The 17,023-nt window shown below is 39.3% G+C and overlaps 1 protein-coding gene and 1 long non-coding RNA gene across 2 annotated transcripts; one reads left to right on the top strand and one right to left on the bottom strand.

Annotated features, from left to right (window-relative positions):
• Nucleotides 1-1,976: 1,976 nt before the first annotated feature.
• Nucleotides 1,977-7,694, bottom strand: LOC113012475 (high affinity immunoglobulin epsilon receptor subunit alpha-like). Its single transcript, XM_080298843.1, has 6 exons — nt 7,442-7,694; nt 6,581-6,616; nt 6,144-6,407; nt 5,819-6,064; nt 5,583-5,732; nt 1,977-2,501 (listed from the first exon to the last, which is right to left on the bottom strand). Exons 1-6 carry the CDS (start codon nt 7,485-7,487, stop codon nt 2,359-2,361), a joined length of 885 nt encoding a protein of 294 aa, XP_080154969.1. The 5' UTR covers nt 7,488-7,694; the 3' UTR covers nt 1,977-2,358.
• A 3,413-nt stretch (nt 7,695-11,107) lies between these two features.
• Nucleotides 11,108-12,923, top strand: LOC145426102 (uncharacterized). Its single transcript, XR_013906863.1, has 3 exons — nt 11,108-11,524; nt 11,610-11,891; nt 11,983-12,923. It is a non-coding gene; the product is annotated as an uncharacterized LOC145426102 (long non-coding RNA).
• Nucleotides 12,924-17,023: the final 4,100 nt, after the last annotated feature.

Genomic DNA, 17,023 nt, shown 5'->3' on the forward strand with positions numbered 1-17,023 from the left:
TTAAAAATATGCATACAAGTGTTAACTCAACTGCCTAAAAGACAAACCAAGGCAATGTTTATACAACAAAACTATGATTTTGCATTTTTTATAAATATATATTTATTTTAAATGGTACAATACATTACCAGTACCTTAAAAGTCCATTGTCCAGAAGCAGGTGTGATAATATTAAAATACAGAAAAAAAATTAAAAGTAATGTAAAAGTAAACATCATGGCTCTCGTCACTAAGTATTTAAGTCAATACCTTATATAATATCAAAATATGCAATTGAAAATTAATTTTTAAATATTTTTTAAGTGATTAAAATCGTGTCCAGAGTTTTTGTCAACACCGTCAGATTTTTTCAAAAGTACAAAAAAATCAGGAATTATTGTGGGCAGCTTACACTCTGAGGACCCCTTTACCACTTCCTGTTTGATACACATGCCATGAGGTCACTGCTGTGATAATTTTTTTGTTTTTATTTCATTTATTGCACACCTTTCTGATAAAACTCTGTGTCACAACCATAGTGTGTCAACACCAAAGTCGATATAAACCAAGATTTAATTATTTTTTTTGTAATAAGAGCTTAATTTAGGTAGATTGTAGAGGCCATAAGCAAATGATGAAAAACAAGATGGCTTTTGTCAGAAAAACATGTGTTATGAGAGAAAGTCGGGTATTTTGTCAACACCATCAGATGTCAACACCATCAGGAGTTTTGTCTGAAGGTGTTCACCCTTTTTCTAATGGTGTTGACAAATCTCACAAAAGTGTGCTATTCACCATTTATGTTAAGTCATTTTTTATTAATATTTCAGACATATTACTTCCTGTGTATTTTACTGATATTTCTGCTTCACAGATGCGTCAAATATTATCAAATTTGCCTTATCTTGAATCTCATTGTTTATGTATACATTATTAATCCTGTAGGAAAATGCTTAGTCCTCTGCATTTAACCCATTCACTCAGTGATGCAGTGGGCAGCTACCAACCCAGGTTAGCCTCTGTTCGTTGGATTTGGATTAAGCCTGTTGTGCTGTTAAAATGTTTTAATGCTTTTTATCTTGTTCTATTACATCTGAATTTAAACAGGTTGTAACTCTCAGTGATGCTGCAGAGTTCCTTTGACTTTGGGATCTGCAGCCCAGGTTGGACCTGGAAATGGCTAATGACATCAGACTTAAAGACCAGATAGCATTTCTATTGCTTAATGCATAATTGTGTTGTGAATATTCATCCTTAATCTGTGAAAAAGCATAAGGTTCAGAAAAAATATAGTAATTAAAAAAAATGGTACATTTCAGGCTAGAATAGCAAAGGGAAACCTGTCAGTAGAGGAACGAAAGAGAGGGAACAGGGATGATCAAAAAAGAAGGAGAGAAAAAATTAACAGCCAGCCTGAGTTGAAGAAAGAGTTTCTCATAAAGGAAAGATGGAGAAATAGAGTGAAAGAGGGAAAAATAAAGAACACCAGTGATCTGAAAGAAAGAGAAAAAAGTCAGAAGAGAAGGTTTTGGAAACAAGCACAGAGAGTCAAAAGGAGAGAGAGTACAGCAGGGTCTAAACACACAACCACAGAGTACTTTAGGAATCAAGGAGTAGTAGGCAGCTACTTTCTGGTGAACTGTTAAGATGTAGAACTTGACATGTGCAAAAACAGAATTGTTATGATGTGTCTTGTGATATTACAAAGGTTGCTAAGGTTTAATTTTCATTTTGAAAGAAATAATATCTTGTTTTCTACTAGTGTGTCACCACCGTTAGCACCTTGTCAACTCCATAATATGGAGTTTTTGTTTATTTTTCTCTTTTGGAGAACCATATATTTTCCTCCCTCATGATCTTCCAATAAAAATACGTAATTTTCTCAATAAATGTGTAATTTGCATGCTGCTTAATATGACTGTTTCTTATACAGATTAAATACAAGCTTCTGAAAATATGTATGACTGTAACTCTAATAATAAAAAGCCAAAACAATCTTACTTTTAAATGTGGTATAATTACTTTGAAAACATATGTGCATAAACAATAGAATAGAGAAGCTGCTAATAGTCAAAAGAGCTGAAACAACTTAATTTAAAATATATATTTTTGCATTTCTTTGTGTCTGACGGTGTTGACAAAAACCTTGCACTTCTCCAGCAAAAACATAAATTATTAAAAAATGTTACACCTGGGAGATTGTACCAAGACATGGTGAGACTTTGTGTAACAATTATATGTAAATATGTTTTTGAAATATCAAAAAATATATTTTAGAAAATGAAAACCTGTTTTGTCCCTAATCTCAGGAATCACTGACAGTATACATAAAAAATCTCAGTAAAATATAGAAGTCTGCTCACACACCCTTATTTTTTTTTAAAAATTCATCTTGAACCATGATGGAGACAAAGGACAGCAGCTGTACATTTTTGCCTCTTCTTGCTTCTCTTTGATGTCGATTTGTCCATGAGTGACATCTTCTGTTCTCACTGCTGAGTCGACTGCAGCTGCATCACTCTCTGCACAAGAAAACACATAAAGCGAGCATCAGTGCATCAGTGCAGGGAGTACAGTCCTATAGATACTGCTGCTGTTACATTAACGATGACATAAAAATCATTCAGATTAATTATGCTCCACCTTTTTGTGCAGGACTCAAATGGGACATGATAGAAAACTGATCAGGTCCAGGTGTCAGGTTGTTGTGTGCGGGCGAGGAAGAGATGACCCAAACGCAGGACTCATGGTGCAGAATGATGAGGATTTATTGGAGCGAGTGAAAGAACAGAGCAGGAACGACAGGACTGACTAACTGACTGGAAGACTGAATGGCTGGCTGAACAGCTGAACAACTGAACACAGGCGGAAACGACAACAGTGACAACATCAATGACACGACGGTGAAGGAGTGGAAACAGAAGACTGATGAGGATGATAATGAGAGACCGGTGAGCACACAGCTGAAAATAATGTGGCTAACGACACATTAGACGAGCTTCCACAGGAAACAGAAAGTGAAAAAACATGGATCTGTCAGTGTTGTGTCGTACCTGCATTACGCTGAGTGGTTTTCCCTCTGAATTGCGGAAGGTTAGTTTTGCTCTAAGTCTGGTTAGTTTCTCTCATTCATGTCACCCAGTTTCTTGTTTTCATTATAAAGTTTACTTTCTATTTGCCATTTTTAAGGTTTTGGTTTGTTTGTGAAGTTATTTCTGATGATGCAATAAAGCTGTCGCTTTCAGTTCATCCCTCTGTGTTCAGTGAGTCCTGCATTTGCCTGCCACACAGCACACCATGACAAGGTCAGGCTTTGAACAGTAAACACAGCCACACATCAGAAGACAGAAAAATGAAAAAGCAGTAAAAAGCCAGTGGCATGGAAAAATAGGAGGGAGAGAAACAGCTAAACCTGGCATGTGGGGTTCTTTTAAACCACTGTTTCCTAGATTCAAGCATGGAGTGTGAAGGGTTATTTTTGTCATTATAATTTAGTTTTATTTTCATATCAATCATAACAGCTGTTGCCTAAAGGTTCTTTCTATTGTAAAACCCTATAAAATGACCCCTGTACAAGCAAACACTAGGCAACAGTGGGAATGAAAAACTCCCTTTTTAACAGGAAGAAATCAGCTAGAACCAGGCTCAGGTGGGAGCAACCATCTGCTGTGACTGGTTAGGGATGTGTGGATGAAGACAGGACAAAAGACACATGGAAGAGAGCCAGAGGTTAATAATAATTAAATCCAGAGAGGTGTATGAACACATAGTGAGTGAGAAAGGTGACTGAAGAAGTAATACTGATTGCGTCATGGTAATCCCCCAGCAGCATACACCTATTGCAGCAAAACTAAGGCAGGATTTAGGGTCACCTGGTCCAGCCCTAACTATATGCTTTAGCAAAACGGAAAGTTTTAAGCCTGATATTAAAAGTAGAGATACTGTCTGTCTCCCGAATCCAAACTGGAAGCTGGTTCCACAAAAGAGGGGCCTGAAAGATGGAGAAATATGCTCTCTTTCTAGTCCCTGTCAGGACTCTTGCTGCAGCATTTTGGATTAACTGAAGGCTTTTCAGGGAGTTTTTAGGACTGATTGTATACTGAGCATATACTTTCACAAGATTACTGCTACGAAACATGAAGATGGACCTGAATCACAAGGCTGTATTTGAACTGATGACTACAGACCTGCTTTCATGAAACCCCCCGTAACCACAGAAAAATGCAACAGGATGTCAGAAACTCAAGAAATTATTACATCTCCTCAAGTGAACTCGTAATGAAGTATTTTTGAGTAATAAAAAGAGCAGATGCAGTTTTTGTCCAGAACTTTTAAATAATTTAATACAGTCTTAATACTCTCTGTGTGTGTGTGTGTGTGTGTGTGTGTGTGTGTGTGTGTGTGTGTGTGTGTGTATTAACATCCCTGAGGAGCTGACGAGTTTTCATCAATAAAAGGAAAGTGGACGACCACAGAGCTGTTAGTCTTTGTTATACACAGGGTGAAATACACTGTTTGGAGCACAAAGAACAGCACTCACTGCTAACAGATACTGCAAACACAGAACAACTACTTAGTGATCTATATATACTGTAGGTCTTTGACTAAGCTTTTAAAAATGGTTTAAAAAAGCAGGAGGGCTGGAGCTTATCCTCTCTGGGATAGCGTGAAAGGCAGTTTGCACACCAGACAGGTTTCCAGTCTGTCACAGGACTAAAAAACACAACTTAACAATCTATCCAATTTGAAATCACTAGTTAACACCTATCATGTCTTTAGACTGTGGGAGGAAGAACTCACTCAGCACAGTGAACTGTTTAAACTGCACGTTAGTGTGAGGTGAAGTAAAGATAGTCTTCTTTGCAGTGGAAAGTTTTAAACCTTGTGGTCTGAAACCATGAAAGCAGGTCTGTGATGGTTATTGCCACTTAGAAGAACAACCAGAATGCTTTGCAGTCTGTTACTTCCTCATACAGACCTTTATTTTGTCTCATTGCTGTTTTGGGCCTCCTCTTGAGCCAGAAAACAATCAGAACATTTGATATCAGCACATTAAAACCCATGAACGTTGTTCTAATTATTTATTTAATAATACCTGAAATTTTGTAATCTAAAGAGTACTTTGTGGGCAGCACTTGCCATGGTGGTTAGCACTGTTGTCTTACAGCAAGAAGGTCCTGAGTTCAATCCTTTTGAATGTTCTCTCTGTTTTTGTGTGGATTCACTCCGAGTACTCCTCCAAAAACATGCAGTTAATAAGATAAGGTTAACTGATTATTCTAACTTGCCACATAGGTGTGACTGGTTGTCTGTCCGTGGTGTACCCCACCTACCTGGGATAACCTGCAGACACCCTGCTTCCTTAAATTGGACACGCAGAAGAGAATGGATGGACAGACTACATTCAGGATGTTCAACATTATTAATAAAGGACAAATTTCTGCTTGAGAAATACTTGATGCAAATGGAAACTTTGGTTTGTTTGTGAGAAACTCCCACAGAGCTGCTTTTATCCAAGCTTCATCTTTCCTTTGAATATTGTTTAAAATTGAAAAACATACTAATGTGAGACGTTCATGCAACAAAAAGAGAATAAGTCTCACCTTTTAGTTTCCTGTCAACATGTCGTTCCACCAAAACAACCAGTAACATCACTACTAACACAACACAGACTGTTCCAGCTGTCAGCAACACGGGGAGAAGTGGAGAGGAACCAGCAGAAGAGGCAGGTGGAGGTGTGGTGGTGTGTTTCTCTAAAATAAAGCAAACACAGTCATTAAGTTGTCGTCACATTGTGAATGTTGAAAGCTGCAGAAACACAGACAGCTGAGTGTGTCACCTGTGACAGTGATCCAGCTGGATGGAGACTCTCCATGACCGCTGATGTCACACTTGTAGAGGCCTTCATCAGACCTGGAAACATGCTGGATGGTCATGTGACCTGTAGGCTGCTTCCTGATGAGGGAGCCATCTTTATAGAAAGCAGCTGGGAGGTTGGAGGGAGTGGTCTTTGTTTCACAGAGCACAGTGACGTCATCTCCCTCCATCACAGGGAGGACAGGACTCTGCAGGATCACTGATCCACCTCAACACAGAGACAAACTACAGCATTTCATCCATTTACACACAGCTTCATCAACACTAACTCCACACACTCAGCTTACCAGTGACTGTCAGCTTAACCATGTTACTGATGGTACTCTGATTGAACTCACACCAATATATTCCACTGTCATGAGGCACCATCATACTTATATTACAGGAAGAACCAGCTGGTTTTCCCCACACATCTCCACACTGAGTCCTCTGTTGTTTGCTTGTGTTTCTCCTCAGAGTCCATCCAGCAGAGCTGTCGTCCTCCTCACAGCTCAGAGACACAAAGTCTCCTTCAAAGAACTGAGAGCTGCTGGGACTCACAGTCAGACGAGCTGTGAGGGTTAAAAATAAAAATAAAAATGTCATGGTTGTGCAAAGCAATGATGATACAACATTCTTTAAATTAGAATTAAAATACTTCTCATGTGGTTCGGGCTGCCAACCCTAAACATTAAAGAAGAAGAATTTAACACATATTTGACATATTTAAAAGAAAATCACTGACCTTGGTTTGTTATCCTGCAAGGCATTGAAGTCAAAACTAAAGATAAGTAAAACTTAGGTTAGCATGTAAAATAATAAAGACTGTAATTAATTTGGCTCGTCCCATCTCGTCTATCTCTGATCTCTTGTCCACTTATAATTATGTGAGTAAGTAATCCTTGTGGGAGGCATACATCAATGTAAAAGAATAACAGACTGTGTTTTTGAACTCTTTAAGAAAAAGATCTATTCATATTTATTATTTTTAGCTTGTTGCTATGTTTATATTTATAGTTCTAGTCTTAAGGTTTGTTACTGTTACGTTCCTCATTTCATCTCAAGTCTCCTTTTTCTTTATGTTTGTGCGTCTCCTGTGTGTAGACTGGGTTCTCTCTCTGTCTCCCTAGTCCGCTGTGTCCTCCTGTCTGTTCTTCTCTGGTTCCAGTGTAGAGACTGTGTCTCTGTGCCTTTGTGTTAGTTATTGCTAAGTTCACAAGAACTCAATAAAATTAAATATTGGAAATCAGAAACCCATCAGTTTATTAGCACTGTGCACATTTCTGCTCCCACATCTCTAACACCAAATCTGTAACGCTGTTCCTTTAGTGATTATTGTATGTTTTTGAACTCACTGTACTCGATGCATAAGAAACATTTGGAAACATGACCGGTAACAGTAAGCATGAAGTCGCGTGTCCACTTTAAAGTTAAGCTGATATAATAACTAACTAACCTCTGTCAAGTTCACTGATTCACAGGGTAAAATTTCCCCTTTAACCTGCTGCTCAGTCCATTCAGCCTTTTTTCTTCTCCTCCATTATTGTTTATTAACAGAACGGACAGTAAAAATTCAACATTTAAAAGGAAGAAATTCTTCACTTACAGAGCAGAAATAGTAGAGACACGTCATCCATTGTATCCATATCCATTGAATTTGAAGCACCGCATGAACTGAGATCTGGGGAGGACCAACTGATGCAGTTTTGAAAGTACAGTTTTTCCCAGACATACGATTTTAGCAGCTCATTGAGCCTCCACTCTGGAAACTTTCTCTGCCAACAAATGGCTCATAAATCGCTTGTGCAGGCTGCTTTCATGCTGTTTTACACCAGTTCTGATCGAAATGCGGAAGCATTAGACCAGACTATGTTTTTACAATCTTCTGTTCTCTGATGTTGGTGAACCTGTGTGAACTGTGGCCTCAGCTTCCTGTTATTAGCTCTACGCTCTTGCTGTTGTTACATCCTATGTGCTGTGCATACCATGCTCTTCTGCATACCTTCGTTGTAATCAGTGGCTATTTGTGTTGCCTTACTATCAGCTTAAAGCAGACTGGACTCTGACCTCTGTCATCAACAGATGTTTTTTTGGGAAATCCTAGAAAATCAGAAGTTTCCATCTGGCATCAACAACAATGCCACATTCCCCTTTACTTAAATCACCTAAATCAAATGAGAATATCTGTAACTCTAATGCTGTTGCCATGTGATTGGCTCATTACATATTTGCATAAAAAACAGTGACATTTGTACCTAATAAAATGGTCAGTAAGTTTGTACTGTGATCTGAACAGTTCCTCTTTAATAGCATGTTGATTTCAGTGTTTGTTTCTTTATACATGTTGTGTGTTTCTCGGCCTTATGTGGGGACAGAAATGAGCTGTTGTGAGTTCCAAGTAAAGCAGTGAAGCTTTACTAGTAAAGCACTGCTATATTAGCAATGGGCTGTGGTTTCAGACTGATATGAGTACAAATGTGAGAGTAACAGATACCACAGAGTGGCTCATCTGTGTGAAACTGGGGCACAAAAAGTACCAGTATATTCAAAAGGTTCAGTTTGCAGGCCTGCATTAACACTAAAAGGTTAAAGATGTATATCATTTAGTGTGAGGTGATATAGAACATTATAAGGAAAAATAACTGATGTTCGTGAAATGTGGATGTTACTCTGAAATGTGCCATCAGCTAAATGCCATTTCAAACCCAACAGCACTCCCCCAACAGGACAAGGATGGAAACAGCATCTGGTGATGTGCATAGGTGGTAGACTTCAGGTGCTCATTGTAGGCAAAGGACTTTAGACCGAGTAAAACCTGTGCTTATATTTAAAACAATGTTAATTTGTCTAATTGTCTTTGAGCCTCTGAAAATGGAGGACTGTTTATAAAAAATATGTCTTAATTCATTGAATGCAACACACTTAAATTACAGCTGGAAGTTTGCACATCAGTCACATCTTGATTATAGTGTCAAATATTTTGTGGTGGTGCACAGAGGCAAACTATGAACAAACTGTTTTTTGCCACCAAATGATGTCCATAACTCTAACACCCATTACTGATGATAATACAACTCTGTTACTGTTACAACTTAATTTAATAAAGTGCATGAGATCAGAAACACAACACATAAAGTATCAGAACATGGCTCATCAAATTTGATTACAATACAACTAGTATGTAAGTCGACAAAATACATATAAATACTTCAGAGACACAATCCTTCCCTGAGATTAATGAGCACATATTTTCACATTTATAAAACCTCATTAGAGCCCAAAAACTGAAATCGTTTATTTTTATGTGAATGACATCATGATTTAAAGACTGTGGGTCAGTGAAGAGAAACAGCAACGTGCTCTGTTCTGTTCATCTGGATGTAGCGTTTTCAGTGGACATTTCGTCACTGATCCAAGTGACTTCTTCAGTCAGTCGATAAATTATGATGTAAATTTATAATATGAATTCTTGTCGCATACTTGATTTTGTAATAATATCTTATGATTTGACAAATTGGAGTTGATTCATTATCACTTGCCTCACTTAATAGACCAGAGAACGCTACCACAACTAGAAACCAGGGTTACACTACTTTCCACTGGAGAAAAGCTGGAAAAGGGTAGATATATATTCTTGGGAATATAGTTTGATTCAAAGGTTAGAGCACATTAATAAAGCTGAGAAAAATGTAAATGAGATTTTAAATATAATTAGATAGAGGGCAGCTTTAAAAATGTATATATAGCATTAGTAAGATTAGATGTGGATAAAGTGGATAGGATGCAGGCCAAGGCACTGCGTCTCTGCTGTGGGATAATGAGATCTTTGGCTGCTGTTGATGTGGACATGGGAGGCAACAGCAGCTAAAATTTACTGGGCTTCACTTACAGGTTACAGAGATTTCCATCCAGACGAAAAGCATCTTAACTGGGAGAGAGAAAGGGCAAGGAGGAGTTGTTTTGAGTGGAACGATGAGATCACCAACCATGTTTATACCTCCTACTCATCTCTGCAGATATTGAGGACGGACATTCAGCAAAATACAGCCTTGCAACAATAACATAAAGACAACTGTAATGTCTGCAAGCATGGGGCAAAACAGAACCACAGGTCCTCACTGGCTGGACAAGCACACACACTCATTTATATCATTTCTCAATAACTGTTTCCAGTTGGACCAGCTTCTACATATATCACACAGACACATGTTACAGCATGAGTGCATGTTTTTAACATATAAGTGTAACAATATTTGAATCCTTTAATCACCCATCAGATCTTCATTTCTGGATCATCCATTCAACCAAGTCATTGACAGCACTGCTCTGATACAAAGTCATAGTAGTATATGCACCCTGCTCTCTGCCTTCCTTCCTATTTTAAAACAGTTTGTTTTCTTGTCCACCGTTAAAGCGTTTCAGAAAATTGCATCTATTTTAATCAGTGATGTGTAAAATAGCTGAGCAAATATTTTTAGTGTTAAAATTCAGTTAATGAAAAATGTAAACTTGATAAATAAGATTTGATTCATCAGATAAAAGCATGACAAGTTAAACTTTGTGCACTCAACGCCTCATAGTATCGTGCACCACCACTCCAGAGGAGTAGATGGCGATAATACACTGTGGTCTACAGGAACCAGGGAAGAAAAGATCAAATCCATGGTTTACAGTTTTTTCCGAATGCCTAAACCCAAACTGTGATTCCTGTAGCACAATTTCTAAAACTATTCAGACTTATAGCAAAACCACTCACTGAGTTTGCAAAACTAAAAGCACAAAAACTGCTTTGCACTCAGTTTGCAATTTTGTAACACACACTTTGCAAAACTGTAGGCACAATTCACTGCACAACACTCACTTGAAGTTTGGATCCCTTCATGCTTATGGATCTATGACAGAAGTATGAGCTCAAACTGACATAGCCTACCTTGTGCACAGGGAAAGCAAACGCCAGATGTGTTTTGTATGCATACCATCAGTGTGCAGTTGGCGCATTGTGTGCTTAGTAGATGATGGCTTGTGTGTACTGTTTGATACGGAAACACCATTTTTACGAAGGTGTGAAGAGTTAATCTAGCTGTGTTCGCTTTTGCAAGAGAACTACAATGTTTTGATGATTGGGTGACAGGTTTTCTTATTTGTGTGAAGAGTTTTGCAAAATTAGCCAATAGTTGCAAAAAAAGGGCTTAAGCAATCAGAAAAAACTGTAACACTAATTTGCCAACTGTCTGGCACACTTCCACATGTGAAAACTGTTTTAGATAAGTAGTCCACTTTGCAGTCAGCCTAAGCACTATAAACAGGCCACAGGTAAGCTGTCCATGTGGAGTACAATGGAAGGAGCAGTAAGAGCGAGAAGAGTGAGAATCAGAGGAGGCCGAGGGAGAGGACGTGGAGGTGAAGAGGTTGGAGGAAGAGGACGTGGAGGTGAAGAGGTTGGAGGAAGAGGACGTGGAGGTGAAGAGGTTGGAGGAAGAGGACGTGGAGGAGCAAGAAGAGGACGAGGAGGGGAAAGAGGAAGGGTAAGAAGAGTACGAAACAGAATAACTGATGACACCAGAGCTACAATAGTGGACCATGTCATCAACCATGGGATGACCCTGAGGGAAGCTGGCCAACGTGTTCAGCCTAAACTGAGCCGCTACACTGTGGCAAGCATCATTAGGACATTTCGAAATGAGAATCGGTAAGTACTTTGTAGCACTGCCATACTCTAATGAGAAACACAACAGTACCATACATGCAAAAATACTGAAATTGTTACTTTACAGAATTGCTAGACGTCCAGATGTTGGGGGCAGAGGCAGAATGTTCACTCCAGAGCAAGAGACCCATATAGTGAACATGGTGATTGCCAATAATGCAATAAGACTGCGTGAAATACAGCAGCGCATAATGGATGATGACACCATCTTTCAAAATATACACAGTGCAAGCATTTCTACACTAAGTCGTGTACTTGCGCGCCACAGAATAAGAATGAAGCAAATTTACAGAGTTCCTTCGAGAGGAACACAGAACGTGTAAAGCAACTGCGATATGACTATGTGCAGGTAAGCTAGTGTCATTGGTTCTGAATTTGGAAGTGCATACTGTAGTGTTGTGCATGGGCCTGATGTGTTGCATTTGTTTTGTCTTGTCCAGAGAGTGATGGAACTAGAAGCAGATGCAATGGGACATGAGCTACTTTTTGTAGATGAGGCCGGTTTTAACCTCAGTAAAGCCAGGAGACGTGGCAGGACCATTATTGGACACCGTGCCATCATCAATGTCCCAGGACAACGTGGTGGTAACATAACCATGTGTGCAGCTATAAGCCAAAATGGTGTTGTTCACCATCATGCAACCATAGGCCCATACAACACTGCACACATTATTGCATTCCTGGACACCTTGCATGACATGCTCACTGTTCAGAGACCAGAGCAGACCCGATATGTCATCATATGGGACAATGTTAGTTTCCATAGGGCTGCTTTGGTCCGCAACTGGTTTACAGACCATCCATCCTTCATGGCACTCAACCTCCCTCCATACTCTCCATTCTTGAATCCCATCGAGGAGTTCTTCTCTGCCTGGCGCTGGAAAGTGTATGACCGTCATCCTCATCAACAGGTAGCCCTTTTACAGGCAATGGAGGAGGCATGTGGAGATATTGACCAGGCATCATGTCAGGCCTGGATACGGCATGCAAGGAGATATTTTCCCCGGTGCCTTGGACTGGAGGATGTCGCATGCAATGTGGACGAAATTTTGTGGCCGGACCCAGAAAGACGACATGATGTAGGCTGATTGTCTTTTTTTTTTCTTTTATTTGTGGAATTCCTATTTTGTGTTCTGACTTTGTCTTGGTTTTGATGAGTGTGAATGAACACCAATACTTGACGTTTGGATCCTTGTATGTTTACATGACACTATGACAAAGGTGTGACCTCAAATTGACATCTGTACACAGAGAAAGCAAAAGCCAGATGTGTTTTGTATTCATACCATTCAAGGTTCAAGGTTCAAGGTTCTTTATTTGTCACATGCATAGTTATACAAGTATAACACACAGTGAAATGTGGCCTGACACGCTCCTCGACATGTGCAAAAATTTGGGGGGGGGGGGGGGGGGGGGGGTGTAGAGGAAGAACATTATATATATATATATATATAGTATATACACTGGGTGAATGTGCAGTAGTAGCAGCAAGCAGGTGAATTCTGTACATTAATATGAATAGACATCTGACTATTTTACAGGATAGACATACCATCAGTGTGCAGTTGGCGCATTGTGTGCTTAGTAGATGATGGCTTGTGTGTACTGTTTGATACGAAAACACCACTTTTACAAAGGTGTGAGGGGTTAATCTAGCTGTGTTCGCTTTTGCAAGGGAACTAAAATGTTTTGATAATTGGGTGACAGGTTTTTTTATTTGTGTGTAGAGTTTTGCAAAATTAGCCAATAGTTGCAAAAAAAGGGCTTAAGCAATCAGAAAAAACTGTAACTAATGAGTAGTGATGGGCAAATGAAGCTTTCTGAAGCACTGACGCTTGTATTGAAAAACGGTTCATTACTCGATGCTTTTCAGCACAGTCTCTCTGGTGACATCTGGTGGCCACGAATATGAAGAGCAGCTTGAATCTACAAAATAAAACCAATTGCTTCATAATGATTGAGAGTGGAATTCTGTCTGATATTGGGCCACCGTTGTGTTGCTTTAAACATGTAATTTTTGGTCTGAAAAAATTGTTGTTTATTTATTTAATAAATAATTTTGATCAATAAATGTTCCTTGTTTAAACGAGCGACATGGTGTGGTCTTTCTTTGCTTGTGACTTCTTGATACAACACATCATGGAGTATGCTTCTGCTGTGAGGTCCTGCCTTCATGTACTTATGCATTTATTTAATCACTGGACAGGTGGACAGGTATGTTCATAAATAATATTATAGTATATTTTTCCTTATGCATATTTTTTGACCTGGGGGTAGAATTGATTGTGAACTGAAAGGGAAAATGCTTATGAACTTGCAAAGTAAAATCACGATAGGTAACCCTTTTTCATTTTTATTTAAAAAGAGAATTTGTCCCACTGTGCAATGGCCGAGGCTGTTTCTTTTCGTGGACATATTTTCTCCTGCTTTAAAAAAAAAATCCTCTCACATGGTACAGAAGAGGCTGGAGTGGACGGAAACTGGTAGAGAACCAGGTGAATAAACAACTTAAATTGCAGCACATTTTGTAGAATAACTTCTAAAGTTATTTAATAATATTTATATTATAAAAAGCAGATTTTTGACATTCTAAGTTTTTCACCTTTTCAGATAAATAAACACGCACAAAACAGAAGCAAACAACAGGAACACAAAGCTGGCAAACCCAACCAAAACTGACCACAATCAACTCAAAATACCTCCACACTACAGAACCTCCTCTTCCTCGCTGGCTCCTTATCTCTCAGTAGAATGATCAGTGGTTTGCTCTCTCGCCATCAAAACACTCCACAAATCCGTCGAAATCACTTCCTGATAAAGCACTGAATCAGTTACGTTCTAAATGAAGCTTCGGACGTCACTGATCACGTGACTCTGGCCAAACGAAGCAAGCCTCGACACAGCGCTTCTGAAGCATGTTGGTGGTTTGTTTTTTTTGACACACGCACCGGAGTGTCAGCTTCAAGCCGGTGTTCGGCGTTGGTGTTGTGCGCATGCGCCGCGTCTGCGCAGGGTAGGATGTTTTTTCAGGTAGGATGGATTCCCAGAACATGTGTCATCACTACTTTTGAAGTCGCGTTTACAGCAACCGTACCGTGCACCATACCAGACAGTTTCACGAAAGGCCGGAAAGCAAATTCAAAGTCTTTGTTTGTCTGTTACATTCGGACTGCACCACTGACTGGATACATTATTTTGAAACACCTGCATTATTATCATTATTAGGCCATATTTAAATAACAAAATAACTTAAAGCAAAATTGGGAAACATAAAGTCTGAAACAAGTCTTTATATTAAGGGCCATCAGTCAAACAATACTGTTTGCTCTGGGTCTAAACAGCGCGTTTTGTGTGAAGTCTGCTTTTGCGCATGCGGCCGCTTTGAGGGTTCACACAGGAGCGCGTTTGCTGTCACATTTTATTTGTAGTGTGAACAAGCAGACAAAAAAAAAAATCGGATTTGATCAAAAAATCGGAATTGAGCATTAAGATCTGCAGTGTGAACGTAGCCTTAGTCATCGACTGTTCCGTCCTGCCGTGTACTATATAGTCATACATGCTGTAGATGTGTGACTGTCACAGACGTCATTTTTAGACAGTTCTAAAAGTAAAGTCAGAAAATAATCTTTTCTTTTTTTTAATGGAGTGGCTCAACAGCTGCAGTAATCATTGCCATGTTGCTATCCTGGAAGTCTCATTTTGGATTTCAAAGTAAAAACAATTAAATAGCAAACTTCTAAATAAAGACCTGGATCTTTTTCTCCCTCACACGAAGCTCCTTTTAAGCATGTCTTTGTAAAATCCTGTGCATGGTTTGGTTTCTGTTCCTTTATGTTATTGATATGTTATGTCTTAATTTGCATTGCTTTTGACCTCTTGGGGCCACCATAGAAAGCCCTATATGAGCTTTTTAGTTTATGTTTTTTTTTTTATTTAAAAAAAAAACAATCTTCACCCTCCAGGGCCAGTTTAGGATCACAGTTAATCCAACGCCATGCATGTCTTTGGACTGTTTGAGGAAACCCTGCAAAACTACCCAGTGAACACACCTACAAACATGGAAAGAACATGCAGACTCCACATAGAAGGGCTCCAAACAGCAGGTGGATTAAAATCCTGGAACCTGAATAAACCAGGAAATAAATGAATATTTTCCTATTTTGTCTTTAAACATTTCTTTTTCTGTTGTTTCTTTGTTAAATATGACTGTGAAAAGGACCCGACACACTGTTCCGTGTGGCAGATTTGATTGTTTCTGGATTCAGCACTCACACATCTGACAGCTTTCCAGCAGTCTCACACTCCTGTGATCTCCTGTGAAATAACACTATAGGTGACAGTGCTAATGTCTGTTTTGTATTTAAGTTAATAAACTGTTTAGCAAATGTTCTTGTAGCCATTTGATTTCAGGATTATCAACTAAATATTATACTATATACCCTCAGAGTGGATATAGTGGATGTAGCTCAGTTGGTAGAGCAGGTCGCCTATTAATTGGAAGGTTGGTGGTTCAAAGACTATGTATGCTGAATGTTTGATAGACAACACATACATAGAAAGAGCATTGAAAAAATGTTCTTGGGTGAAAGAGGCAAATTTGAGTACTCAGATTAGAATAAGAACTGGTCCATTTACCATTTACACACCAAACTGCCACCCAGGTCAGTGTGTCCCAGGGCAGCTGTGGCTACAATGTAGCTTGCCATTGCCAGTGTGTGAGTGTGTGAATGACTGAATGTAGTGTAAAGCGCTTTGGGGTCCTTAGGGACTGAGTAAAAGCACTATACAAGGCCATTTACCATTTTTACAATCAGAGCAGCCCCTTCCTCCAGAGGATGTTTTGATGGCCAACCCTCATTTGTGAAGTCCATCAGTATGTTTCTGCCTGTTCAGTCTGCACCCAGACCAAGTCATTGAGCTCACCACCTGCTGGTTTACTGTTCCCCACAGCTGTGATCCTACATCATGGTAGATTTCCTCACTAACCTCCAGGTAAAGTCACCATACTAACTATTGCAAACTGTTTTTCCAAGGCTGTGTATTTTGTTTCTCTACCAAAGCTTCCTTCAGCCTTAGAGACCTCTCAGCTTTTCACAGATCACATCTTCATGTTACACAGAATCTCTGGTGACATTGCCTTGAACTGAGGACCCCAGTTCAACCCCAGTTTGACTAATGGTCAAACAAAGAGGACCAACCAGGAATTGGAGGCCACCCTCACTGTGTGTTCTAATCAAACCCATCAACTTAGAGCTTGCACCTGGCCTGTGCCAAATACCTCCAACATTTGATGACCTTCTCTGCGACTGGATTATTCCTGTTTGAGGCTTTACTGGAGTATCATTTTTTCCAGGCCAACAAAGTGAGTTCTCTGTTCTTTCTGTCCAGCATCACCTTTGACATTGCCACCAAGGTGGACCTGCATAAAACTATGGAGCAGAACAAGCTTACGGTCATTGGATCTCGGCCCTCATCTACACT

Source organism: Astatotilapia calliptera, chromosome 3 (assembly GCF_964374335.1).
Source record: "Astatotilapia calliptera chromosome 3, fAstCal68.1, whole genome shotgun sequence".
NCBI lineage: Eukaryota > Metazoa > Chordata > Actinopteri > Cichliformes > Cichlidae > Astatotilapia > Astatotilapia calliptera.

Excerpts from the sequence above, each read along its gene's own strand:
- LOC113012475 (XM_080298843.1), bottom strand. The coding sequence starts at position 7,487 with ATGGATATGGATACAATGGATGACGTGTCTCTACTATTTCTGCTCT. Across the intron at positions 6,408-6,580 it reads TTGCAGGATAACAAACCAAG|CTCGTCTGACTGTGAGTCCC; the intron begins GTCAGTGATTTT and ends TAACCCTCACAG. Across the intron at positions 2,502-5,582 it reads TGTTGACAGGAAACTAAAAG|AGAGTGATGCAGCTGCAGTC; the intron begins GTGAGACTTATT and ends TTTCTTGTGCAG.